Raw genomic sequence first — 27,083 nt, 5'->3', positions numbered from 1 at the left:
AGTAGTCGCTTCAAAACTGAGAGACTAGTATGCATAGAAACGGACAGACAGACGGACGGACAGATGACTCGTCTAGTGATGCTGATCAAGAATATATTTACTTTATGGGGTCGGAAACGTTTCCTTCACTGCGTTTCAAACTTCTGACTGAAATCATAATACCCTCTGCACGGGAATAAAAATCTAGAATTTTTGCTTGTACATTTCCCATTTAAAAACGAATTTCTCTGCCATTTTCCCTTTTGCAAACAATTACTTGACAAACTGTATATTGCCTCGGACAGATTAAACTAAGTTTAAAACAGCGGACGGCAGCCTCCTATTAAGTGAGTATAGGGTATTGTTCTGACCATCCTCTCCCTCTCTCGTATACTGTACTGCACACACACTCTGATGATCTGCCCAGTGCAATTTACTCATACAAATATTAAACAAAATATAATTGTATGTGTGTGCCGACCGCTGTTTAAAAATAAAACTAAATCATCACAAAACAAGAAAGGAAGCTACCTTCGGCCAGCCGAAGCTCATATACCCTTGCAGATAGAGTAATGCTCACTCGGTGCAGTTCCAGGGATTCCAGATTCATCGTTTCTATTTAAATTTTATTTTTAAGTAGTCAAGAATCAAAACGCCTACTTCCTACAAAGTTACAATGAATTTTCTTATATTTGTTTGAATATTCCTATGGAAGCCTTAAGATATAGTGGTCTGATACGGCTCGCTCCGACATATGTACTACCTGCAATAGAAAGAATGCGTCAATTTTGATTTCGCAGAAAAAAATTTTTTAATAAAATTTTTAGTACTCGAAAAATACACTTTTTGGAAAAATTGTTACTGTATGCAGAAAAAAGCAAATATTCTTGAAAATAATTGTTCACGAACTCGGCAAAATCATTACGAATAATTTAAAAAAAAATGAAGAAGTTCGATCAAATAGTTCGTGTGCAATCGTGGTCACCGCAAGCCGCTATAAAAAAAAGGGTTCCGAGAGAATTGCCATAACTTTGTAAATTATTCATATATTTTCAAGATCAAACGCTTGTTGTTTCGATAAAAACATGTACTATCAATTAATAATAACTTCAGCTTCATAAAATAACACAGGCCGACAAAATGTGACATGGGTCGGTGTCCAGGCCTGCCACCATTTTATTTCGATAAATGAGGCTTTTCTAAGCATAAGTTGCCACTACGCCTATAGTCCATCAGCTCTGGTATTTGCGGTATCTTTAATTTAAGAAAATCACAAATTTTCTTCGTCTTTTGGGATATATCTTCAAGAGTGGTCAACCAATTTTGGTAATCTTTTCGGAATGAAATAGTTACATGTCTCTTTTATACGGTCGTTTTGGAAAATTCAATCTAACTGAACCACAAGAGAAGGTGGGCGCATTTAAATATTTAAAGTCACAGCTATGTTTAAAAATCTTCATTTGTGAACAGCGTTTAAAAATTAAATAAAAATATTTTCTTCTACAATGCATTTTTGATCCAAAGACACCTTATGTCCCTAATTTTTAGGACACTTATCAGGTTTTTGTGTATTGTTTTGGAATTTTTAAAATTGTTTTTCTTACTTCCTTCACAGTGACAATTCACAAACAGTGCCTGTCACAATTTTAAATATCATAATTCTAAACGATCTAAGTAGTTTTGCTTTGAGTGTAAGCACTACTAATCTTTGGGGGCTGAAATGCTTGAAATGTAATCGCCCTCCAGCTTTTAGCTTACGCCCATGTATAAATATTTTTAAAGCAAGGGTCACTTGTGCTCAAAAATAGTTATGAGTTACGTAAAATAGTGACAGGTTTGGGCACTGTTTGTGAATCGTCACTGTGAAGGAAGTAAGAAAAACAATTTTAAAAATTCCAAAACAATACACAAAAACCTGATGAGTGTCCCAAAAATTAGGGACATAAGGTGTCTTTGGATCAAAAATGCATTGTAGAAGAAAATATTTTTATTTAATTTTTAAACGCTGTTCACAAATGAAGATTTTTAAACTTTGCTGTGACTTTAAAATTTTAAATGCGCCCACCTTCTCTTGTGGTTCAGTTAGATTGAATTTTCCAAAACGACCGTATAAAAGAGACATGTAACTATTTCATTCCGAAAAGATTACCAAAATTGGTTGACCACTCTTGAAGATATATCCCAAAAGACGAAGAAAATTTGTGATTTTCTTAAATTAAAGATACCGCAAATACCAGAGCTGATGGACTATAGGCGTAGTGGCAACTTATGCTTAGAAAAGCCTCATTTATCGAAATAAAATGGTGGCAGGCCTGGACACCGACCCATGTCACATTTTGTCGGCCTGTGTAATTGCTACACACCTGAAAAAAAATCCAAAGTTCCCTCAATTTTTTTCGCTCAAAAAGGTATATAACCATTTAATGCACTTTCAGATCAACAAAAGAAACATTAAAAAATAATTTTTTAAATATTTTTTATCCTTTAAAATGTGAAGGTAATTTGGAATTATGCCGTCACTAACATCTTGATTTGGCCTTTCTCGCCTCTATTGTAATATTAAAATGTATCCCGGAACCTTATTATAATGTCCAGAACAATAGACTTGACTTCTCCGACCAATCCAGTGAATTTCCGTACAGTTTTTAGTTCGAAATTGAGTTTTCCAATCAACTGACGAAGTTTCACAGAAATTGACTTTCCTTGGCGCCATTTCAACTTTTTTTTGCAGTGTAGTGATGGTTTCTTCTCTTAATCTCTACTACAAAGTAATCTCAATGCCAAAAACCCCAAGTTTGCAGCAAGTTCCATAAAAAATAACCGTATTCAGCGAGTGTCCGATTACACTATGCAGCATCAAAAATTAACCTCGATGAATGCTATATTTTTGGATTCGTTACGAATTCCCAAGTTAAACTACGTTTTCCAAAGAGTTCCCCGACGCAAGGATTCTTAGCAAAAGGACCTCAAAGTTCGAAAAATGCTGAAATTGACCAACTTTGCGGAGCTCTCAGAGGCAAATGGATGCATGGCTTGGTTCGAAGTTAAAGTTTTTTAAAAGATACACCCTTTATCTTTCAAACCCCATACATAAAATAATTTTAGGATTTTTTTTAAGGCAGAAATATTTTCCAAAAAACATAGTCAAAAAACTGAAAAACATACAGCTGCGGTCAAAATAGTAGCAGTGTTGCCGCCTTGTGTTTTTAAAAGTTTGATGTTGTAATTTTTTCTTATCCAATTAGTCTAATAGTAAAATTATAATCAATACAATATTATCAGGAAAAGATCAATTACAACAACAAACTTTGAAAATCCACAGGGCGGCAACACTACTACCATTTTGACCGCAGCTGTATACTTTTATGTTTTTTGACTATGTTTTCTAGAATTTGTTTCTGCCTTAAAAAAAATCTTAAAAATTTTTAAAGTATGGGGTTTAAAAGATAAAGAGTGTATCTTTTAAAAAACTTTAACATCGAATCAAACCATGCATTCATTTGCCTCTGAGAGCTCCGCAAAGTTGGCCAATTTCAGCATTTTTCGAACTTTGAGGTCCTTTTGCTAAGAATCCTTGCGTCGGGGAACTTTTTGGAAAACGCAGTTTAACTTGGGAATTCGTAACGAATCCAAAAATATAGCATCCATCGAGGTAAATCTAAAAAGCACTAAAAATGCTGCACAGTGTTATTCGTTGAACCTTAAAAATCTGATTTTTTTGTTGTTTTTGTTGGAAAACTATGTGTTTTCGTTGAAAATATGTAATTTTTGTTTATGTTTTTGGAAGATATTAGCATTATGTATAAGTAAAGGCAAAAAAAAAGAATAATTTAACCCATTTTATTCATTTTTTTTGCATGTTTATTTTATGAAAGTAGGTGTCCGATTATGCGATGGAGCCACTGTATATTCTTGATCAGCACCAATGGCCGAGTCGATCTAGCCATGTCCGTCTGTCCGTTTGACCGTCGGACCGTCTGTCTGTTTCTACGCAAACTAGTCTATCAGTTTTAAAGCTATCGCGATGAAACTTTCCCGAAAGTCTTCTTTCTATTGCAGGTAGTACATACATATGTCGGAGCGAGCCGGATCGGACCACTATTTCTTAAGGCTCCCATAGGAATATTCAAACAAATATAAGAAAATTCACTGTAACTTTGAAGGTAGTAGGCGTTTTAATTCTTGACAACTTAAAAACAAAATTTAAATAATAGGCACGCTGAATCTGGAATTCCTGGAACTGCACAGAGTGAGCATTAAACTATAGGTGTTTGATTTATCTGCAAGGGTATATAAGCTTCGGCTGGCCAAAGCTAGCTTCCTTTCTTGATTTTTCTTAAATATATTTTATATTTATTTATTTCGATATATTTTCGACACCCTAGTTCGAACAACAGAACGGTATCGATTTCGATTAATTGTGGTTTTACTTTCGATGTATCTAATGCGATGGAAACTCTTATCGATGTGGTGAAGAAGAGACGTGGCAGCTATTTCGAGTTTCCACCATGGCCCTGTTCGCTATTGCCGTCTCCCTCTAGCACATGGATCTACAAGCCCTGCGCTGCGCCCATCTCTATCGGCAACGTTTATGCTGGTGAGTTTGCAGTTTTTTCAACGGCAAGTGTATTCTCGGTCAAGTTTTATTTTGCTCTGTGATTTTAGACATTTCCAAGCAGAAGTTTTTAAAATTTCCGCTCTAATCCGTGTGCATTTGATTCACGTAGTTGGTGCGTATGTGTTTTCAGCCGAAATGAGGGTTGTATGCAAAGAAAGTAGTACTATTGTTTGATCTAAGAACATCAGCATAAATGTGGGAGATGTCGGTGTGTTCGTATTGGTGTGGTCAATAAACTACACACGCACACTGAAGCAGAGCTCGCGGCTGTGGGGAATAGTGGAGGACTAGTATTGGAAGTCGACCGAACTTATCGACGGCGCTTTGTTTAATGCATTTGCGTTGTACATTTATATTTTTCATATTTAATGCTATTTTGGTTGATTTTGAATGGTAGAATTGTCTAAAAGCGGAGCAATTGTCGACTTCGCCCCACCGAAAACAGTGCATTGTGCTTATCGACTATCGGACGAGTCTGCTATCGATACCCTTTTCCCCATTATCTTTCTCTTCGCAATTCGGTGTGTGGTGTGTTTGGCAGCAGAGAAAATCCAATCAAAGAAAATCCTACGAAAAAGCCTAATTAATCGGTAACGTGTAATGTGTCCTGAACAAATCTCATTGTAGTTGATAGATGCCCGTGTAATTTGGAACAAGACTCTGTGTTTTTCGAGGAAAGAGGGGACGTCGGCCGACGCATTTCACCAACCTAGAAAAAAAGCGTACGTCACCCACACAGACGCAGGCAACCACGTATAAAGTTCAAAGTAGTCGGATCCCGATCCAAGTTCAAATCAAAAGTGGGCTTAGTCGCGTAATGCTTGGACCAGGATTTCTGGGCCTGATAAATAGTCATAGTCCAGTTGTGACGTCGGCGGCCTGGAGCTCATTTTTGAGCTGGAATTGAAGGCATATGCAGGGCCCGGTCCCCTCAGCGCAGTTGGCAACCCTGGCGCCTGCGGGTGTGTGTGTGTGCGGGGTGTCTTAGTGTTAGTGGGTTCGCCCCGCTTCCCGCAACTTGAAATTAAAAGCTGCTACGTGTAGTTTTCGATTTCGGCTGCTTCCAGCTCAACTATCGTCAACTGGCCCCAGCATCTTTTCCAGAACACAGGGCCGCTTTATCTGCGCATTATCGTGAGAGACCTCTGGAGTTTAAGTTTTACTTAGTCCCGATATTCCGTATGTTTCGTTGGCAACACTTTGCTTTGCGTGGGCGGGGGCGTACTTCTCGGTTCCTTCATTAAACCGTAAATTGCATTGCATATTCAAACCTGCTCGATTGCAGGGCTCACAAGGCGTCAGCGATGACTCACCGCAGAGTTCGGGAATCTTGCTCCGCCCAGTAGATTTACTGAAAACTGCGAGTTACCTGGGCCCGGGCTCCATCTTTTACGCACTTTGCAGGCCGCACGTTTCTTGAATACGCGGGGGGAAGTGGGCGGTGGGTGGCTGAAGTTGGGAGGGAGGCACCGAGCGCCGACGGAGCCGTCATCGTGCTATACTGAAAATCGATATCTTATCAGCGGCAGCCGCTAGCTGGTCGCACACTAAGAGCCAGCGAGTTGTTCCTACATCCCTCGCTTATTAATCAGTGTGCAATTAATTACATAAACAACTTTCTTTAGTCTGACACATTTGCGAACATGCGGAAAACAGCTCTATTACAGTAAAAGAAACGAAATTTCGTTAGCGGTTCGCTTAGTCTCTTCCGGTTTTCATTATGACTCAGTTGGGGCTGATACCAACACGTCAGAGCGATCGGGCAACACAAAGCCATTCAAACGTCACACAAGCTTTGCTTCTCCCGTCGTTTGAGATAGTTCCAATTGCCAGGCATAATGATCGAATGTAACTCTGGATTCTATATCCCTCTTTGCAGATTCTCCCAGTCCAAGCACACAAGTCCGCAGTTTGCATATTGTGATCGGTATTGCAACTCGGATTTGAACTTGTCATAATTCCAGCCAGCAAGCAGCGAGCAGGCCAACCAGAGATTCGACTTTCCACAATTCCTACTGAGCATTCGAAAGACAAACACCAGCCATGGGAAACGTATTCGCAAACCTGTTCAAAGGCCTCTTCGGTAAAAAGGAAATGAGGATACTGATGGTCGGTTTGGATGCCGCTGGTAAAACCACAATTCTGTACAAACTCAAATTAGGCGAAATTGTTACAACGATACCTACCATTGGTGAGTGATTTGGCGCCCCTAATGCTGACTTTCCGTCTATAATGTTTCCATTTTCCCTAGGTTTCAATGTGGAGACTGTAGAATACAAGAATATTAGCTTTACAGTGTGGGATGTGGGCGGCCAAGACAAAATTCGTCCCCTGTGGAGGCATTACTTCCAGAATACACAAGTAAGTGTGATTCCAACTGCTCCCAGATTCCAGGCGATTCTAGATGATGTTAACAACTTGTAATGAATCTTCTGTGATTATTCAAAGTTCATTTTGTTTCAAGACGGGACTGATGCTCTATCAGCGACCCCAAAGTTCTTTGCCCCAAGGCACGGCAATTTGAGTAATGATTTCTTACCTTCTTGCAGGGTCTTATCTTCGTTGTGGACAGCAATGATCGAGAGCGTATCGGGGAGGCGAGAGAGGAGTTGATGCGCATGCTGGCGGAGGACGAGTTGAGGGATGCAGTCCTACTAATCTTCGCCAACAAACAGGTAGGTTCCACCACAAAGTTTGCCCTTATCAGCATTCGTATTTGGCTTAACTTACGAATTGTCTTAATCCGCATGTTGGGACTCTTCTAATGCGCCGCTCTCTTGCCTCAAAACCTTTTAGGATCTGCCAAATGCAATGAACGCGGCCGAAATCACCGACAAGCTCGGCTTGCACTCACTCAGAAACCGCAACTGGTATATCCAGGCGACGTGTGCAACCAGCGGCGATGGGCTCTACGAGGGACTCGACTGGCTGTCCAACCAATTGAAGAACGCTAATCGCTAATTAAACACACTACAACTAAAGCAACAATATGAATACAACTAACTCTGATTTCAAGCAAGCCGGAGCAGTAACCAGAACCACAGAAAGAGCGGCTGAAGAACATCAAACAGACGGTAAATGGTGGAAATCGACATCAGAAGGAATTATCACAAAACAGCAGCGGCAACAAAACCAACAACAAGAGCAGCAGATCTTCGCATAACTTAATGGGCTCCTTCTGTCCGTATTTCCAAACAGCAACTGAATTTGTTTATTGAATTGCAAAAACATAACCTTTCAAGCAGCATATAAAGAACGCTATAATTTAATTTAAATTCTTATACATAATTATTGGATGTTTAAAAGCAAAACGAGTAAAAGAGAACCCCAACCAATCACAAGAGAAAGGAAAACTATAGTATATGGTATAAAAATGTCTTTTTTAAGTTATTTTTGTCCTCTCCCTCCCCTCATCAATATATATTTCTTTTTAATTTTATAAATATAAAAGTAATATTAATGAGAAAAAAACTGTAATTGTAATTGCTCTTTAAAAATACAACAAAAACCATTTTAATTTTTAACCCTTTCGTTTCTTGTTGTCGCTTGGCCATGCAAAATCCATAAAAACTCACGCATACACATAAGACCATATTTAAAAGGAAAGTACTATTTAAAAGGTAATTCGAAATAAAATTAAATATTAATGGAAACATCTGTCCAGCTGAAGATTTTTGCAATGCGTTTCAAAAAGTCCGCGTGGTATCGACTCTGTATATCGATACTGGATTGCCATTCACCACAATGTGCCGATCGAAATTTCACAGCACTGCACTATAGTCGGAATCCAACGCTTACCAACACTTGGAAATTTTCGGAAAAAATTGTCATTTAATTCTGTTAATTAGAAAGATATTTAATAAAAGAAAAGCGCAGCATGTCGGCCAAGCAAAATTCAAAGAAGTTCAAGTGGGCGCTCGACTTTAACGTGAGGTAGTAGCGATTGCCCAGCGCATTGGACCCTTGTCACCCCATTTGCTTTTTCCTCTACAGCAAAAACGCTGATATTCCCTCGCCACTGGGCTACAATCCTTCTGCCCTGGTGAACCAGAGCGAGGTGGTGCGCGACCAGCGCCTGGTCATCAAAAAATCCTGGGACCTCGCCCTGGGACCCCTGAAGAACGTGAGTACTAACCCACTTGGAAGACCCCGGGGATAACCTTTGGATTCCCGCAGATACCCATGAACCTGTTCATCATGTACATGTCGGGCAACTCGATATCTATTTTCCCCATCATGATGGTCGGCATGATGCTGATCCGGCCCATCAAGGCCATCTTCACAACGCAGGTTACTTCTAAGATGGCCGAGGGCGCCCAGGGAACTGGACAGCGCATCGTATACTTCCTGGGCAACCTGGCCAACGTGGCCCTGGCCCTCTACAAGTGCCACAGCATGGGGTTGCTGCCCACTCATGCCTCTGACTGGCTGGCTTTTGTCCAGCCTCAGACCCGACTGGAATACTACGGCGGTGGCGTGTCCTTCGTCTAGTTTTACACATGTAGCATTGCTTTATTTGATCATAGATAAATTTCTTTAAACTCAAAATTATGACCTATTGCACGGGTCAGTCGTCCAGTATCTTCTTGGCCTCCTTTTTAATGTCGTCCACTAGTTTCTCGCCGGGCGACCTGTGAAGGGAGTTAATTCCGATTGGATTTAGTTTAAAAATTATGAGAACATATTCAATATGCAATTATGCTATAGCCTTTTTATGATGTTTTGGTCATACTTGTCTTAATATAAGAAAAGTATCGATCTATAATTTTTGATTGTTCATTAACAAATTGGTGCCATCATATATAAGTATCTTGTTTGTCGGAACTTGGCTTTAATCTGTCTTATTTTCGTGAAGCGAAAGGTTTTGGGCTCCCCAATGGCCTCAGTTAGAGTAATTCGCTTAGCCAGCAAGCATCCTCAAGTCCGAGATCATGTCTGCGTTCCAAATTTCAATTTACGCAGCCATAATAACTGACTTTAAGAAACCTCGAAATCAGATTAGCCACAAAATGAGCTGACTGAGTATTCGATATTGATCAACTTTTATACAATTTAAATTACAAAAGGTCGCCCTAGAGATTTATTTGAATTTAGTGACGGTTACGCTTTCCATATACAAAACTACCAAGGGTGTTACTTGTTCTTGCTTTGGTCCACCAGTTCCTTCACTTTTTCGTTGAGACGCTGGATCAACTTTTGCGGATCGTCTACGCGGGGAACCTAAAGGGAGCGCAAGTTTTAGAAGGATCCACTGATCTGGAGGAGCATACTTACTTCATAGTTTTGCGAGACGTAAATGCCCGTGTAAACCCCGGCGCCAAAGGTTAACTGTAAGAAAGCAAAAGAAGAATGTTAGAGTGGCTGGCGGAGTAGGAGTAGGGTCGTTCAATTTAGTGGAGCCAGGTTCGGATTGAACGCATGCTGACCGTGGAGAAGCACAGCACCCTTTTGAAGGTCCAAAATCGCTTCTTTGGGCAGCATGGCAGAGGTTCCTGTATTTCCGGGGGGGAACAGGTATTCGCCGAGCGGCTCTGGCCGCTGGTTTTTAGCCTCAATACTCGCGCCCCAAGTCCTAACAGTTTCATTTTGGCTTCCAGAAAACCCAGTATAACCGATTAATTTTGGGAGGTTCGTTTTGATTTTCAAAGAGTCTGGATCTGAGTACCCCAGCTGTGTGTGTTTGGGCTGACATGAATCCTAAGGAGAAGTTGATTGTTTGTTTTGCTTTATATAAGAGTGTATTGGGCCTTATATAACCTTGAATATCATGTCGCATATCTAAGCAAAAAGTTTGTTTGTCGAGTTCATCTAGCCAACCCCGCACACTGGGCAAAACAACAAAGAATTCATCAAAAATCAAATGTACGAAATTAAGACGATTGATTGGACTACAAAATGATAATTTTATTTTATTATTCTGTGTCAAGAATATTTATAGTGATTAATTTTTGACACGGTAGAAACTTCTTTATTTTTAATGATTTTTTATATTTTCATGCTAACTGCCCTTTCTAATCACATTTTCGGTTGTAGGTTTCTCCCACTTTTGGGTGTGCACTCAGAGGATTTAATTACAAGTTTTTATTTTCCTTCACAAGATAACACATTTGGCCCACAGTGCAGAGGCGCGTCATCGCTGCAAAAAGCATACCGTCAACAGCTGAGGCGGTGTTTCATCTGCATAAGTTTAGATATTTTGCGGATTGGCATTAATTGTAGGTGCCAGGATGAACAGAAGCTTAATCCGCCGAGAAACTTACCAAAAACTTGAGCATGGTCGAATAGTTGAAGGAGCCTTTGTCGCCTGCAACCGCCAGTGTGAAAAAAAGTGAGAACGTGCAAAAGAAACGTCAAAACGGCGCGAGAGAGCGCGGCACTTCGGCTGTTGGTGGGAGCGGGGTGGAGAGAGAGGAGACCGTGACAGCAGCTGACTGGCCCACTGAGATTCTCTCTGCTGTGATTATCTAATCGCGGCTGACTCTGATAATGCGTCTGCAGTTAACTACTCTTCGAGCACTGGACTTAAACTTCAGTAATGTATTTCACAGTTTGTTTTGGTCACCGACTGCGAACTCTGCGGAGAAACCTAACTGACACGACAGCAGTACGAGTGAAAGCGGAACGCTAAAAGGCCAAAAATAAAACCTGTTCGTGGTTGCCACTGTCTTCTCTAATACATTTATTTACCTATGCTATGGTTTTGCCCTTCTGCACTGTTTCTTTTTTTTGATTTTGCCGCCAAAGACTTGTACGTTGTCCAACACTGCCTCTGAGCAGTCAGGCCTCAGAAACTCGAACCGCAATCTAAATTTTTCGTTATTTTTAACAAAACAGTAGTGTTTAATGTATTGGGCATATTTAAAGTAGACTTACAAAATTGGAATCAATTTCTTCCTAATTAGAAGACTTTGTAATTTGTTTTTTCCTTAGGTTTGTGCTAAGGGAGTTTGACTGTAAATAAAAGAATCTCATTTTATGGACGAATAGCGATTTAATGGTACTTCTAAAGCTATGTGTGTTAACAACGAATCAATTGCACTTTCCGCGGACCCTTAACTAGAACTTATGGCGAAGGCTCTACTCGATCAGGCCAAGACCGCCGGGCGGGTTTTCAGGTAAACGAAAAGTACCAGGAAGACCGCCAGAACGCCCACCGCCGGCAGCACCACGGTCCGGATTTTGGCCTGGCTCTCCAGGTTGTCCAGCTTGCGCTCCTTCTTCTGCTTGCGCGTCTCCTTCACCTTTCCCTTCAGTTGGCGCATCTTAAACTTTTGCAATTGTTGTTAGGAACTTCTTAAACCTGCTGACGTGTTGGGTTCCACGAAGTGCGTGTGCGTGAAACAACAAATCAGCCTTTTCTGATGCTCAACAAGTTGTTTTTGGGCCAAAGAAGAAGAAGAGTCGAACTGTTTTCTAGAAGGCAGCACTTGACAGGCTACACTTTTTCATTTTCCAACATGGGATGGCAGCAGTATTGAACAGTTCCGGACGGACTTTAGAAAAGTATGGCGCGCATTTCAAAATAATAAAAATTAAATTTTTTAAAAACTAATATTTTTCAACCATTATATTTATTTAATTATAATGAATTAATTATTATTACTCATGGGTTGTGTTCTTTTAGTTGAGTTTTATTTTTAGATATACATTTGTATCATTATTGTACTGTCAAAATATTATAAAATTTGACATCTTAATTTAAATTAAAAATTTTTTAGTTGAAAGTTTATTTAATTAAAGTAAATGTTTGGTGAAGGAGAAAAAGAGCTATTCTGCCACGACATAGGATTTAGTCTTACCGTGTGGGCCAGCTTTGCTGTCGGCTTTAAGTGCGCGCCGCCCACACGAGCGTTGGCACGGCGCTGTGCACGAACCTAACCCATATTTTCCTTTAATTAGCCTGCCCTGCCGCCCCGTTAAGCCCTTTAACTGTGCCCCGCGGCCGCAGACATCAGATACGCCACCAACTGTTGCACCTTCACCTCTAAATGCGATTTCGAAAATGTTTGAGCAGTTCCCAATGCCGTCAGGGGTCGGGTCTCTGCCGCTGCCGACTGGTCAGTCACTGCTTGGGCTTCTGCCGCGATTGCCTTCTGTACATTCCGGCTGCTGGACGCTTGATGAAGCAATAATAGTGCAGAACGCTGGCCGGGAACCGTGGCCAATCAGGCGGGACGCACTGCCTAGTTTGTGCATCGGTAATGAAGCCTCGCAGCCCGCCGCGCATTTCGGCATCTAATTTCGCCTATTGCCATAAACGGCAACCCGATCAGTTTGGACACGGATTATTGGCAACTATTTAGTCGGGCCCCAAAAAGGCCCAGAGCTGCCAGCCCGACCGAGTCCTCTCGTCAGATTGGCCTCGATGCGCACGCGGCTGTCCGAAAGTCATGTTCCCGGCCAGGCCCAATCTGAGTTTCCTGGTTCTGCATAGCGCTAACATGACTCTCGGCCTGTTCGTTAGCCGGCTGGCCAACTATGTGTGTTGTCGTTGATTGGCCAGGCCGCCGTCCGTCCGCCCGGTCCGCCTGTCCGTCCTTGGGGCCGGGAGTCCATCTCTTAGCTAAACTCCTTGTTTTGATTGCCAAGTCGTAAAATGATGGATTACCGAGTTGGGATTTATTTCTTGTTACGGTCATAATAGATTATCTTTGCTCACTCATTGTCAGAGCTGCTGCGCTTCCACCAACTGCCCCCCAAGACCCCTTGAAACTGCTCGTTAGGTTCCGACGGGCGGACACAGCCTACCGTTTGGGAAGCAGCTTTCGTTGTCGTCGGAAGATTTGGCACGTTGATGGAGCATGCCTAATCACATGGCTTACGATCGCGAGATGCGAATGAGCAGGCGCGCAATTAAACGCAGATGTGTACCTCAGGTAAGTTTTTTCGACGGTCACAATAGGCTTTTTTAGAAAAGAACCTAGAAAGGTAGATAGTGTTTAGTTTTAAATGGAAATCCACATTTATAAAATGGTAAAATAAAATGTTCAAAGGGTATATTTTATTCTTCGGAAACTATGTGACAGGGAGATGGAAGCACTCGACTATAACGTTCTCTCTTGTTATACCCGTTAATCGTAGAGTAAATCAGTATATTGCATTCGTGAAAAAGTATGTAACAGGTAAAAGAAAGCGTTTCCGACCCTTCGAAGTATACATATATATTCTTGATCAGGATCACTAGCCGAGTCGATCTTGCCATGCTCGTCTGTCCACCTGTCTGTCTTTCTATGTGTCTGTCCGTATGGACGCAGAGATCTCGGAAACTGCAAAAGCTAATAAGTTGTTTGTTTCAGCCGAGCGCCACGCCCACTCGAACGCCTAAACGACCTTTGTCGTGTGTCTGGTGCCCACATCTTTAAAGATATCGGAAAAGTATAAATTCCGTTTTTTGTGTTTATTAATACTTATCGGAAGTAGAAGAAATTTTTCAAATCGAACCATTGATTAAAAAGTTATGAGCAAATAATGGAATTCAAGCAGTGCAAGCAGTCGCTGTGCTGCTTGCTTATCTCTATTTCTCTCGCACTCCTTGATCTGAGTAACGGGTACTGGATAGTCAAGGCACTCGACTATACCGTTCTCTCTTGTTTTCAAATAAATTTTAGTTACTGTTGCACGCGACATGTCGCACGTGACATGTTTTTGGGGGTCTAAAAGAAATATTGTGCCAACATTTTTTTATATTTAATACTATATATTTAAGGACCTTAAAATAAATATTTTTTACTGTTTTTTTTTGTAGTTAACAATAACAAAAATACAAGAACTAGTTATTAAAACAATTAAAAGTAAGGAATTTAAAAAAACATCTACCAAGCACCCATAAAAACTGGGAAGTCCAAACATCTTGTTTTTACATATACATTACACAGGCCGACAAAATGTGACATGGGTCGATGTCCAGGCCTGCCACCATTTTATTTCGATAAATGAGGCTTTTCTAAGCATAAGTTGCCACTACGCCTATAGTCCATCAGCTCTGGTATTTAAGAAAATCACAAATTTTCTTCGGCTTTTGGGATATATGTATCTTCAAGAGTGGTTAACCAATTTTGGTAATCTTTTCGGAATTAAATAGTTACATGTCTCTTTTATACGGTCGTTTTGGAAAATTCAATCTAAGTCAACCACAAGAGGAGGTGGGCGCATTCAAAATTTTAAAGTCACAGCAAAGTTTAAAAATCTTCATTTGTGAACAGCGTTTAAGAATTAAATAAAAATATTTTCTTTTTATTACTGTTTAGGATACTCATCAGGTTTTTGTGAATTGTTTTGGAATTTTTAAAATTGTTTTTCTTACTACCTTCACAGTGACGATACACAAACAGTGCCCAAGCCTGTCACTACCCTTCAGTTCTGGCGTCCCATATCGGGGACAATTCCTTAGGCCAAACGCTCGGCCGCTGTCGACGTCAGCAGAGCAGTCGGTATTTATATATTGCGCTCTCTTTCCTTGTCTTATAATTTGTTGTTGTACTAGAGGAATAAGCGGAACTCCCATACAATTTTCTCTATGTGGCGTCCTCGGTGCGTCCTCGAGTACAGATGACCTGTCCTCGGGTTTTCCTTTGGTGATTAATGAGGGAAAAGTGACATCTGGTACTGAAGGGTATTTTACGTAACGCATAACTATTTTTGAGCACAAGTAACCCTTGCCCTAAAAATATTTATACATGGGCGTAAGTTAAAAGCTGGAGGGGGATTACACTTCAGGCATTTCAGCCCCCAATGATTAGAAGCCTACGCTCATGTGCTTATATTCAAAGCAAAACAAGAGAGAACGTTATAGTCGGGTGCCCCGACTATCAGATACCCGTTACTCAGGTAAAGGGAGTGCGAGGGAGATGGAGATATAGATTGAAAACTTTGATCACGCATAACTTTTTAACGAATGGTCCGATTTGAAAAATTTTTTCTACATTTCGATAGGTATTGATAAACACAATAAAACTGCATTTTTACTTTTCCAAAATATTAAAGCGTGGCACCATTTTGAAACAAACTTGCGCTGCGTAGGAACTCCTAAAATCTGCATGCAAAATGCCAATCTTCTAGCTTTTATAGTTTCCGAGATCTCAGCGTTCATACAGACAGACAGACAGACAGACGGACAGACGGACAGACGGACAGACGGACATGGCTAGATCGACTCGGCTAGTGATCCTGATCAAGAATATATATACTTTATGGGGTCGGAAACGCTTCCTTCTCCCTGTTACATACCTTTGCACGAATACAATATACCCTTTTACTCTACGAGTAACGGGTATAACTACTTAGATCGTCTAGAAATATGTTATCTAAGTTTGTAGCAATTTCTCATATTCAAATATTTAATTAAGAGCAGTTAAGCAGTTAACATAAGATCTAGCCAAAGTAGGCGGCGTAGTACGGGGGCGGGGCTACATAGGCGGCTTGCTGTGGAGTAGCGATGAATTTGCCGAAGGCTGTTGGACGGACGAATCCTACGGCTCCAGCCGGATAGTATGCAATAGTGGGAGTCCCTGGGACCGGCGGCACTGGAGCGGGAAGTATGCGTGGCACAGGAGCAGGCTGGGGCTGTGTCGTTTCCACCTCCTCGGCGGCGTCGTCGAGATCCTCCTGGGTCTCGCTGTTGGCCACCAGGCGAGCGGGTTTCGGCTGGACCGCTGGCAAGCTAAACTGTCTAGCTGGCTTGAAGCCGGCCGCCGGGTAAGACGCCTCCCTTTGCTGCTGGGGGCGCAGACGCTGCGTGGCCACGCCCACATCCGCCCCCACCAGACTGAGCAGAAGGAGTCCGGCGACAAGGCAGAAAACCGTAGAGCTGAGTGCCATTGCGATGACTATGTGCCGCTGGGGCGGCGGGCACGGAATTTATACGATCTGCTCAAGTCTCGGGCGGTGTGCCCCCCAAAAACATATTTGACATTGACCCCAAAAGCGAAACAAAAGCCGAAGCTCGAATCAATCACCTGATGCACCTGACGAGCAGTGCAATCGTCGCACATCAATATGCAGGCAATGTTCTAATGCTCGCCTGGTCGTGGTCGCCATTTGATTTGGTCATTTTCCAGTGGTCAGTGGTCAGTGGCCAGCTGATTATGCAGATCGCGGTAGCAGCAGTTTAGTCACGTCCGCGTCCGACACCGTAAATTAAGCCATCTGCGCCGGCGTGGCGCACTCGGGAGTGCGAGGGATTCGGGCATCTGACATAATGGCTGCCCACTGATCGACCCTGTGCTCCGTGCGGGCTCCCCCTGGAAAATTGTTTTAGATCGCGTGGTCTGGCCCGCGAGGCACTTGGTCATTTGTCCGGATCGCCGCTCGCTAATCAATACAAAGCGCTTTCATTTGGTCCCCTGCCAGGAGGACACTCCCCCGGACCAAGTCGCATAAATTCGCCATAAGTTAGGCGCTCCTCCAGCGAACGGCGATGAGAAATGCTCCATAAATCCCCGCGAAATGGCCGCCACTGGCTGCCCGAGTTGTCTAGCCCAATATTTACAGCAATTTCAATAAAAATGCAGCAGCTAATTGATGTAATTAATTTATTAAATTACATTTGCCACTTTTTTGTCGCCGCTTGCCTGCCTGCCTGCCGGTTTTCTCCTTCTCCATTGCCATTGCCATCTCCATCTGTATCCCCGTTCCCTTTCCCGTTCCCGTCCCGACTCAATGGGAGGCATCCACAAACGGACAGAAGTCGGTAGTTGGCAGTCAGTTTATGGGCCAGAGAAACTGCGTTTGGGCCGAGAAAGAGAGAGATGTGTCGTCATTAGCATGTGCTGGCAGTCTGCGGATGAAAATCGACTGGCGCAACGGGGGCAACTGTACTGCGGTTCGATTAGCTTCAGCCATTGTTAATTGGCGAAACTCGCCGCCCATCTGCAACCCGAAATTGGTTTTCCAGAGCATTGTTCGTGCGTCACTCCGGCCAGAATGGCTGAGTAATTGCGGCGAATTCTAATCTGGCTCGCATGGACCCAGCTTCCAGCTTCCAGCTTCCAGCATCCAGCTATCCGGGCTCATTTGCACAATCGAGGCTGCCGCCCAAGTCTGCGTCTCTTCTGGGAACTCCAGCGGAGTCCGCATGCATTCGAAAACTGGCCGTCATATTTCAAGCGTCCACGCATGCGTCGTTGCCCCAGCTTCAGCTTCAGCTTCGGATTCAGATTCAGCCTTCTGCTCATCCCCATCTCGATCTCCATCTCCATCTCCATCTCCATTCCGATTTGTGTGGATGCTGGAGCTCTGAATTGATGCGCCCGGTGCACTCACAATTAATATTCGGCCGGCCAAAGAGACTGTAGTTGGTAGCTGGAAGCCCGGCCAGAGATTTCTCTAATGCCCGCCCGGTTTCCAGGCGCTATCACTTGATTTATTTTCTCTTTTAGTGTCTTTTATTTTATGATTTATGCAGAGCCACCAGTCGGGCAGAGCTCTTGGGGCGTAATATTATGCCCCGTACTGTAGTGCCCTGGGCTGGAGGTGATCATCCCATCGCTGGCCGACCGCAATTGTGCTGCTCGTCACGTTCCACGCCGTCGACGATCTGCTGACTCAGGATCCCCAGCTGCCGCGAGCGGACGAGTGGAAAAGTGGACAAGTGGCAGAAATAGACAAAGGCGGCGTTAACGACAATTGCGCACTAATTATCGCCTCATGCGATGCACCAGCGGGGACTGGGACTGAGAAAGGCATTCCTGGCGGGCGTGAATTGAATTCCCTGCATCATGGCCACGACGATGCTGATGGTGATGGTGATGAATAGCCTGCTCGAGGATTGCCACCTGCCCGGTGTTCGATGGTCACTGGTAACTACTTCATTTAGAAGCGAATAGCTCCGCACTCGAGCGGGCCGGGTCGCGGTTTGATTTATGGCGCTGGATATTAAAGCTGCACACACTTCTGCGTGAGTTGCAGGAATGTGGCCCGCTCATTAGCCGGACAATGCGTCGGTATTTGGGTTAGGTCCAGGGAGTTATTGTCCATCATGATTACTAACGACGACGACCAACGCGGAAGCGCTGGGCTTTGGAAAATTGCTGGTAATAATCTAGAAGCGGGGACTCACCCCCGCGATTTCCTTATTTCTCCATGAGTCTCCTCTTCTAGGGAATTATTTATTTTGTATTTTGTATTTGGATCCATCCACGAACCCATCCGGCAAGCATTCAAAATCGCTGACAAATAATGCCAGTGCAGCGTTGGGGAAGATCTCGAGTGCCAGAACTCAAACTATACGTATATGGCCTGGTGTAAAGTGTCAGTTATCGCCACTGACAACTGTCAGTGCAGAAGACCACACAAGTCTTAGTTCCGATCCCGATCCCGATCCCGATCACCAATAGAGGACTCGTCTTCTAAAACAAGCTTGAAACACGCAGCTTTTCAATTAGCTCACATGCAACGGGCGGTTGGAATTCGAAGGTACATGCGATAATTCTTAAATTGCTTTGCCCATGTTTCACATTTGTACGTGGCTCGATAGCTGCGCTTCTCAACGCGCCTGGGCTCCAGGAGCGAGTTGATCCAATGCAAATGAGCTGCCATTTCGATTTACCAACCACTGGTGTGATTTTCCTGGGGAGCTGCTGAGCGAGCGAGTGGGCCAGCGGTAATTAGCCACTTTACACCGGTAATTGCCAGGAGATCAATGGAGCGTTGACTTGGCCACGTGTCCTCAGCCGGCGGCGTGTTAGCTCAAGTGTGCCACCGTTCTTGGTGGCTTGTGTTTGTCACTTGAGACCCAGGGCAGGACTCGGCGCGCCATTGTCACCGCCTGGCGGGCCTTCTTTTCGGTGGGTGCCATCTCATTTGCATTTTGCTTTTGCGGTTACAAGAGGGCGCGGATCTGCTTGGTGTGGATTGCCGTTGTTCTTTTCAGCTCCTGGTGCCACTTTAAATGTAATTTTATTACTGTCAATGGCCAAGAAATGTCATAATGTATGATTTTAATGAACATACAACATTGTAATGAACATTAAAATGTTAATATAATAAAAACGATTCATAAACATTCCTAAGTCTAGCAAAATAACTTTAAGTTCGAGGTTTTCGCAGAAATAGCTCGGAGCTGAGTTCGGAAAAAATAAATTTCATACATAAATTAGACTCTTCCCGAAATCAACGCTCAGTAATTTCTAAAATGCGCTCTTGATTTTAGCCAAACAAACTGCGATAAATAAAAACGATTTTTCTTCTAAATTTTGCTGTCAATTTAATTGCATGCAAAATATTTCTCTAACTTTCCACAAAAAAATTTCTCTTCCTTGTTGGTTTTACCGGAATGAATTGGCAAGTTCATGACACCACGTGGGCAACACAGAAACATTTGGCGACAACCCGCCACAACATCGGGTTTTGGCTTATGTTGGTGCTGCTGCAAGTGGCAACCAGTTGCTGCTGCGGCCGATATCCAATTTCAATTTCGGTGGGCCATTCAAAACCAAATACATTTTAAAGAAAACCTCTTTAAGAGTCACCACGTTGAAAACTAAATATCTACGCCCGGAGTACCGAAATTTGTTTTTTTTTTTTATTATAAAATTGGTTTACATCGTAACTGAATCTAATGTTCGAAGTAGTAATTAGAATGTATAATAGATAGTTAAAACGGTGGTTTAGTAGATAAACCGAAATAATGGCAATACATTCTCGCGGACAATATTTGGACGATTAAATATCTTAAGAGTACCCACCGAAAATAAATTCAATAATATAATTTATAAAGTTTCAATTCATCACCCCACTACGAGCGCATCATTTTAACGGTTTGTACTTATTGATTGACCAACTAAATTCGGTTGGAATTAAACCGCACATCAGTACAAATTGAATTGATTTCTGTGTCAATCCGGTTTCAGATGGACCGAAGAATATACAATAATCTATATTATCTTTGGTTCCAAAGTACGCAGACAAACAAGAATGGCAAGGGACAATGCGAACGCTTGTCCAGAGAAATAATCTTTAGAAAGGCCCGACCTTTTTTGAGAATACTGAAGAGGGGCCAAGTCAGCTTCATTCAAAAGGAACTACACAGGAAAAAACGGCTTCTTATAATCATTTAGTTAAGAAAGTGTTTCCGAAATTTTAACACAATATTTTGTATACCTTACTACAGACATAATACCCTTTGGAAATAATGAATAAAGGAGACAGACATATATTTAACAATATTATATTCCAAATATTATTTGTAGCTACGAAGCGAATTAATACTACGTTTAAGTGAGCAACAACCAAATTCACTTATAAGATGCCACGTTAAAGTAACTTCTGTTGTCGGTAGCTCCTCCGTCGAAACAGTTTAAGATACAACATTTCTGAAAGATGGTTTATTTAACCAACAAAAATATCTTTTTTTTGTGAGCAAAATCTTCTCAAGAGAAAACTTTAAATTAATTATGAACGATCATAAACACTGTGTTACAAAATTAATGCTTTTTAAATTTAGCTCGATGGATGCTATATTTTTCAATTCGTTACGAATTCACAAGTAAGGGCTAGTAGCACACTTCTGATCTTTATTTGTTTTTATTTTTAAGAAATTAAAAACTTTTTTTTTTAGAAATTTTATTTTGAAAGAAGAGGTTTTAGAGGAATTAATGCAAAAGACATGAAGTCAATCGGATTCATAAACCTGGAGATACAGATTTTCAATGAAAGGGTACTTTTTCAAATTTGACGATTTTTGGCAAACTTAAAAGAATTCTAACTAAAAAAATAATTTTTTTTCGGTCAAGTCCTGATACACGTGTTTACTTATTTTCCGAATAGTACGTGTAAAAAAAGTTTCAGGCAAATCAAAAATGTGACCCAATAAAAGGTGTTCGGTTTGTAAAAGAACTTCCCATGTACAAAGGAAAATTATCCCTTGAGGACTTTTACCAATTTGCTTAAAAGTATACATTATAAAATTGATGACAAATAAACAGAACTTTCAAGTGTTTCCCACGTATTTTGTCTATTTTATAGATAAACTCGTGGAACAGCACTTCGGCTTGTCGAAGCTAACATTCTTTTTTGTTTGACTTTAAGTGTAGCATGGTATAACAGCGTTTTTTAGCGAATATCTCATAAACTTTTTAGTAAATGGTCCGATTCATTTTAAAAATTGTTTTGTAATTGTAACTTAAAGAACTCCAATGATTCAAATAATCTGGGGGAATTTTTCCATACATACAACAATCGACCCAAGGGATTCGTATGTTTTATTTTTTCACTAAGGTGAGATCTTTGATTTCTTAATACGGATAATGATCCTGATCAAGAGTAGAGTCGGAAACGCTTTCTTCTATTTGATAAAAACGAGTGTAATTTAATCTTACTTTACGAGTATCGGGTATTAAAAAGCAAGAATGTTGTTTAGATGGAGAAAAGTATTGGTAGTTTACGTTTTTAAGGCCCTACAAGCGCATTTGAAAAAAGATATTTCCTTTATGAAGGATGGGATATAGGTTACACCTCAACAAAGACTGTTGCAGGCCACATAAGAACAGCAAAGAGAAATGCGAAACGTTTTCATCAAAGCGAGCCATCACTTGGGACGGTAAGAGGTTGGCTGCAAGTGGCACTTATCATGCATGCGCCAAGTATGAAGAAGAAACAGCAGCGCAGCAAACGCAGTGAATTTAATGGACTGTAATTACGCCTTGCAGTTGCACTGGGAGCTGAAGTTGCTTGTCTGTTGTATTCTATAGAAAATTAAGACCTAAATTTGCCTGTGCAAAATTTACGACGTGTTTACGATGCCTCAAATTATTGGTTGCGCTAATGCGTTACAGAAACGCGAAGTTAATTTCCGCTTTCTGTGCTCTCGGACTGGTTATCACGATCTCAGCCACGGCCACGGCCCTATCTTACTATTATGCAAGAAAGGCAGGAGGCATTGTGTCAACTTTCAGAGCAAAAGTTTTCTAGTCTAGAATATAAGCAAGAGTATAGTTCAAATTCGCAGTGATCGTTTTCAACATATCCAAGCGTAAATTTGTGGTGAAATGGACTTAAAACGTGAATTGCCCACCGATGATGCCTCTATGGAGCTGGAGGGGGCCGATCCCTGGGATTGTGTGACGTCCGACAGTCTAATCACCCTGAAGCGGAGTTGGAGCGAAGAGACGATGAGACCATCATTGGGCGAGGTGACTGCTCCATCCGAACTCAGCTCGGACGACATCCACCTTGGCCTACTAGTAGAGGTCAGTACGGGCACTTGGCGCGACTGGTAATAATAAGTCCGACCCCACAGAAGGGTTTGATCGAGTACGACTCGCTGGACCAGCCCTCCGACGAGAACGAGACGGGGGACTATCCGAAGCTTTTGTCCAGGACGGCAGATCGAGGGGGTATTGCTGAAATAGTCAGGGAAATGCGAAACGAGTTCATGGACAAGTTGACCTCCAAGGCTAAGAGCTTCAAGGAAATTCTAATTAAGGTAGGAGGGTGTTCGTATGTCAACCAACATTATTATTTTGTTCTACACTACTAGAAAGGCATGATGGAGCCGAAGGAAGACAGCCCCGTTCATCATGATCATAAATCCGATGTTAAGGATAAAGCTATGACTGAAAATGAGCCTACGGCCCCTGAAGTTACAAAAATTGCAGACGCTCCCGATAAGACAACCATAAGACAAGACGTGGCCCATCGAAATGATGAGATCACCCAGCTCATCAGCGAAATCAATCAATTCACTTCCGGGATGGAGAGAGATCCTGACAGCGCGGACTGGGCCCATTTCCGCGCCAACCTGCTAAAAGTACATAAGTACTATGTCGGCGATGATGGGCCGGAAAAAAAGGATCCAGCGTGTGCCGTCCATATGCGCTCTGCAGCTCAAACAGCCGATATCAGCGGGCCCTTGAATGACCTACGCAATCGGGCCAATTACCTCGGAAAAAATATCCGAGGACTCGAATGCAAGATGCTCACCCTGGACCACTCCTTTGATGTCTTCTGCGACAAGTTCAATCGCAGCTTGATCACTAAGGAGCGAGTGGAGCGGGACATGGTGGTGCTTGCAATGATGCGCGATGGGATAGGTCGCCGGCTTAGCCAGATGGAAGTGGAATTCCGCAAGGCCAAGGAGCATTTGTTAAATCGGGGCAGAAATTCAGAATTACAGAGCCAGCTGGGGTCTCCCGCCCACAATCATCCAGAAGATGCATGACAAGATCGATCCGTATTGTTTACTCTAGCCAACCAGTCGATTAAACATATGTTAGAGAATGTTACTAACTTATATTTTGGAATACATCTTTATTTGAATCAAAAGTATAATAACCATGAATTTCTTTGTTTCGGGTATACAATTGATTACTTTATACTGATCTGTAACATTTTTAAAATTAAAAAAAAAGTAAAAGAGGTTTTACGTATCTTGCTTTCTAGATATTGGGTGTTGGACAGGCAGAGCCATCCTTTGAAATACAGGAGTGGTCAAAAGTATTGTGACAGATTTGAATGTTAACTTTACTCATGTTTTGAACTTATAATATAAGCTTTTGGCACCTATAGAAAGATCACTTGAATTCCGTTTAAATGACACAAAAATGTTCTTAACCCATTAAGCACCCTTTTGAAAAGTAAGAAAATTTTGTAAAAGTCAAATTTTCAACTTTTTTCCTGGGGCTTAAAACAAAAATGTTTTGATGCAAAGTTTTTCCCCAAGCAAAATTAATAATAACTGCAAAAAAAAAACATTTCAAAATATTTTTTCTTGTATTTTTTATGATTTTTTTTTTAAATAGCTAAAAATGACAATTTTAGCCGCTTTTTCCTCCTTTTCATACAAAATTTTACTGAGATCTTTCCATTCAAAACATCACGCCTTCTCTAATGTCCCTAAACACCAATCAAGATTTTATAAAAGCGTTAATGGTATTTGGTTTTTCTCTCTTGATATACCCGTTACTCGTAGAATAAAAGGGTATATTGTATTAGTTCAAAAGTATGTAAGAGCTAGAAGGAAGTATTTCCGACCCAATAAATATATATATTCTTGATCAGGGTCTGTCTGTCTGTCCGTCCGGATGAACGGAGAGGTTTCTGTACCACAAAAGCTAGAAAGTTGGGATTACCCACACATATTTTGGGCTTCCTACGCAGCGCAAGTTTGTTTCATCGATGTAGCCCCTAACGGAAACAATCGCCATAAACGAATTTAAAATGTGTCTGGCGGCAACATCTTTTAAGATTTTAAAAATGTATGAATTATTAATACCTGTCAAAATGTAAAAGACATTTTTCAAATCGAGCAATTCATTAAAAAATTATGCGCATTCAAAGTTTTATATCTCCATCTCCCTCGCACTTCTTAGTGAGTGACGGGTATCAGATAGTCAAGACACCCACCCGACTGTAGTGTTCTCTTTTGTTTTTAGATTAAGTCGGCCATGACAAAACCACTATCTAATATTTGTCCGGAGTATATACTACGTACATATGGAGCTCAAAAATTGTACATATTTTTAGTAAATTCTGGCTTAGGAGGCGCTGTCCGTCAGGTGGCCTTCCGTGATACCTTCGTGGTCCTTTATGGGTTTAGCGCCAATGCGCTAAGCTCACGCCGTGCAATTGTCATTCGAAATGAGGCACAGGCAAACCCACAATTTTGTGCGGGACATCCTGGTTCCGGAGGATCCTCCATCGCTAACACCAAAGTTTTACATCTTGCCTGAGGGAAATAGGCAGCAATTCGAGGATGTACAGCGAGGAGTTTGCCAATACCGACGCCATTTTAAGGCAGCTGAGTCGGGGAGCTCCCCTGTCTGCGCGGAGCGAATCGATCACCTGGCTGACGCCGTGCAACTCTCTGCCCATTTGGAGTCGCCGGCTATGTCGCAATGGACAGGGCAGCCTTCGGCACTCCGGCGTTACTCAGTGCCGGAACTTCGACGTGGAGGTGGCAGACAGGCTGTGGTCGCTGTGGGGCGGTCTGCATCCGCGGGCTCCTTGGTTCGACGGGAAAGTGCGAGGTCGCCAGACGCTGGGATGCTGCATGGTGGCCTGCTGTGTGGCCAGCACATTCCGCCGCCTTGGCGAGTGGAGCGGGAAGCTGCTCGATGCGATCGTGGTTAACGGGGACCGCTACTACCGCGCCAGCGTGGAACAGAGCGAGCGTTGGGACCAACAACTGAAGGTGGATGATATGTGCTGCGAGTGCGAGTTTCAGGACCTTCGATTCCAGGTGCAAATGGAGCTCGTGGCCTTCGGACACTTGTACAGCGCACCAGCCAGCACCGCCATGAGTCTGCTGGAGAGCCTTAACTACTTCTTTACTCGGTACCAATGGGGTATCCTGGAGTGCCAGGAACGGCACTTTGCCTTCGGGCACAGCTCTAGCCGTGATGGAGGCTACTTCCTCTTCGACTGCTCTGCGTGGGACAAGCCCGTTTTCCCGGACGACATGGGCGCTGCCTACGTGCTGCTGGCGAAGCAGCTGCAGATGCTGCTCTACTGCGCTGTGGTCACGCTTAATGTGCGGCGTCGAAATGTCGAGTTCCGGATCTACAACGTGGACATGACCCGCATGTCCAGCGATCCCTGAAATCGCTCCAACGATCTCCCAGGGAAATCTTTATCAACCTAAGCTTCTTATCAGTTTTGCTGTATGACGGACAAATAAATTGATGATGTGACCAAAATCGATCTAGCCATATCAGTCTGTCCGCCCGTCCGACTGTCCGTTTCTACGCAAACTAGTTTCTCAGTTTTTGAGCTTTCGGGATAAAACTTTCTCAAAAGGCTTCTTTCTATTGCAGGTAGTATATATGTAAGCCAGATCCAGCTGTCATAGTTGTTTTTTGATCCTATGCTTGGGAACGATCGGAAAATGGAAAATTAATAGGAAACAACTTAGAGCTTTATTGGTTTTTATTATATTATCTTCTACTCTGGAATCTAACAATAATCGGACCGTGAATGTCACAGTATTACGAAATTTAACATTTTGTAATTTGCAATTCAATAAAAAGAGAAAAGGTCGGATTGAAAATTATATACTGTGGAAGTCAGTGTAAGTTTTGAATCGCACGGAGTGTTAGGAAAGGTAGACAACTACATACTACGATAGTTTGATCGAAGTTAGTGATTTACCAAAAAGCATTCACCTACTTAGGCCTTTCTGAATTAGATAGGGTCAAGACAAATTTTTTGAAAGTATTATTAAAATTGATGTTTTATGTAGTTAAATAGTTACATTTTAAAGAGGGTATTTGTATTAAATTATTCTCCCATTTTGATAAAACGCAATGGTATTAAATATGTGGCTCTTTAAAGTGTGCAATTGTAATCAGTGTCTGGCATAAAGTTTAGAAGTGGATCTCCTGCTACTCAAGAGATTTCCCCACAACACACTATGTGGCCAAGCAACCAACTGACTCAGAAAACCAGTTCCGTTTCAAAACCAAAACAAAAGATTTTGTTGTTCCCTTTTTAACAGTCGCGAAAAGTTAAAAATAAAACACAAATAATAAATAAAAGTAAAACCTGTCCACTA

General features: G+C 42.2%; 7 protein-coding genes across 11 annotated transcripts; 4 read left to right on the top strand and 3 right to left on the bottom strand.

Annotated features, from left to right (window-relative positions):
- Window positions 1-4,567: 4,567 nt before the first annotated feature.
- On the top strand, window positions 4,568-8,121 carry Arf1 (ADP-ribosylation factor 1). 2 transcript variants are annotated; one of them, XM_017158159.3, is made up of 5 exons: window positions 4,568-4,709; window positions 6,477-6,788; window positions 6,849-6,958; window positions 7,147-7,272; window positions 7,394-8,121. In XM_017158159.3, the coding sequence occupies exons 2-5, from the start codon at window positions 6,641-6,643 to the stop codon at window positions 7,556-7,558; spliced, it is 549 nt and encodes a 182-aa protein (XP_017013648.1). In that variant the 5' UTR covers window positions 4,568-4,709; window positions 6,477-6,640; the 3' UTR covers window positions 7,559-8,121. The 2 variants fall into 2 exon arrangements, with proteins under 2 accessions (XP_017013648.1, XP_017013647.1); XM_017158158.3 differs by lacking the exon at window positions 4,568-4,709 and adding an exon at window positions 5,031-5,187.
- A 248-nt stretch (window positions 8,122-8,369) lies between these two features.
- On the top strand, window positions 8,370-9,178 carry EMC4 (ER membrane protein complex subunit 4). Its single transcript, XM_017158161.3, has 3 exons — window positions 8,370-8,530; window positions 8,591-8,720; window positions 8,774-9,178. The coding sequence occupies exons 1-3, from the start codon at window positions 8,475-8,477 to the stop codon at window positions 9,086-9,088; spliced, it is 501 nt and encodes a 166-aa protein (XP_017013650.1). The 5' UTR covers window positions 8,370-8,474; the 3' UTR covers window positions 9,089-9,178.
- On the bottom strand, window positions 9,086-11,244 carry LOC108068530 (uncharacterized). 4 transcript variants are annotated; one of them, XM_017158165.3, is made up of 4 exons: window positions 10,858-11,244; window positions 9,872-9,925; window positions 9,735-9,817; window positions 9,086-9,228 (listed from the first exon to the last, which is right to left on the bottom strand). In XM_017158165.3, the coding sequence occupies exons 1-4, from the start codon at window positions 10,870-10,872 to the stop codon at window positions 9,165-9,167; spliced, it is 216 nt and encodes a 71-aa protein (XP_017013654.1). In that variant the 5' UTR covers window positions 10,873-11,244; the 3' UTR covers window positions 9,086-9,164. The 4 variants fall into 4 exon arrangements, with proteins under 4 accessions (XP_017013654.1, XP_017013653.1, XP_017013652.1 ...); XM_017158164.3 differs by lacking the exon at window positions 10,858-11,244 and adding an exon at window positions 10,024-10,297; XM_017158163.3 differs by lacking the exon at window positions 10,858-11,244 and adding an exon at window positions 10,024-10,200 and having other exon boundaries at window positions 9,723-9,817.
- Window positions 11,245-11,568: 324 nt separating this feature from the next.
- LOC108068531 (single-pass membrane and coiled-coil domain-containing protein 4 homolog) lies at window positions 11,569-11,994 on the bottom strand. The gene has a single exon (XM_044392576.2). The coding sequence runs from the start codon at window positions 11,857-11,859 to the stop codon at window positions 11,683-11,685; it is 177 nt and encodes a 58-aa protein (XP_044248511.1). The 5' UTR covers window positions 11,860-11,994; the 3' UTR covers window positions 11,569-11,682.
- Window positions 11,995-15,915: 3,921 nt separating this feature from the next.
- Window positions 15,916-16,438, bottom strand: LOC108068525 (uncharacterized). The gene has a single exon (XM_017158153.3). It carries the CDS (start codon window positions 16,412-16,414, stop codon window positions 15,968-15,970), a length of 447 nt encoding a protein of 148 aa, XP_017013642.2. The 5' UTR covers window positions 16,415-16,438; the 3' UTR covers window positions 15,916-15,967.
- A 6,044-nt stretch (window positions 16,439-22,482) lies between these two features.
- On the top strand, window positions 22,483-23,857 carry LOC108068523 (uncharacterized). The gene is made up of 3 exons (XM_017158151.3): window positions 22,483-22,782; window positions 22,833-23,018; window positions 23,073-23,857. The coding sequence occupies exons 1-3, from the start codon at window positions 22,582-22,584 to the stop codon at window positions 23,751-23,753; spliced, it is 1,068 nt and encodes a 355-aa protein (XP_017013640.2). The 5' UTR covers window positions 22,483-22,581; the 3' UTR covers window positions 23,754-23,857.
- A 1,128-nt stretch (window positions 23,858-24,985) lies between these two features.
- Window positions 24,986-26,229, top strand: LOC108068524 (uncharacterized). The gene has a single exon (XM_017158152.3). The coding sequence runs from the start codon at window positions 25,287-25,289 to the stop codon at window positions 26,130-26,132; it is 846 nt and encodes a 281-aa protein (XP_017013641.2). The 5' UTR covers window positions 24,986-25,286; the 3' UTR covers window positions 26,133-26,229.
- The last annotated feature ends 854 nt before the right edge of the window (window positions 26,230-27,083 follow it).

The sequence above is a fragment of the Drosophila takahashii genome, chromosome 3L (genome assembly GCF_030179915.1).
Source record: "Drosophila takahashii strain IR98-3 E-12201 chromosome 3L, DtakHiC1v2, whole genome shotgun sequence".
In the NCBI taxonomy this organism is placed as follows: domain Eukaryota; kingdom Metazoa; phylum Arthropoda; class Insecta; order Diptera; family Drosophilidae; genus Drosophila; species Drosophila takahashii.
The sequence above is the reverse complement of the archived record's forward strand: the minus strand, read 5'-3'. Positions and strand labels throughout refer to the sequence as shown.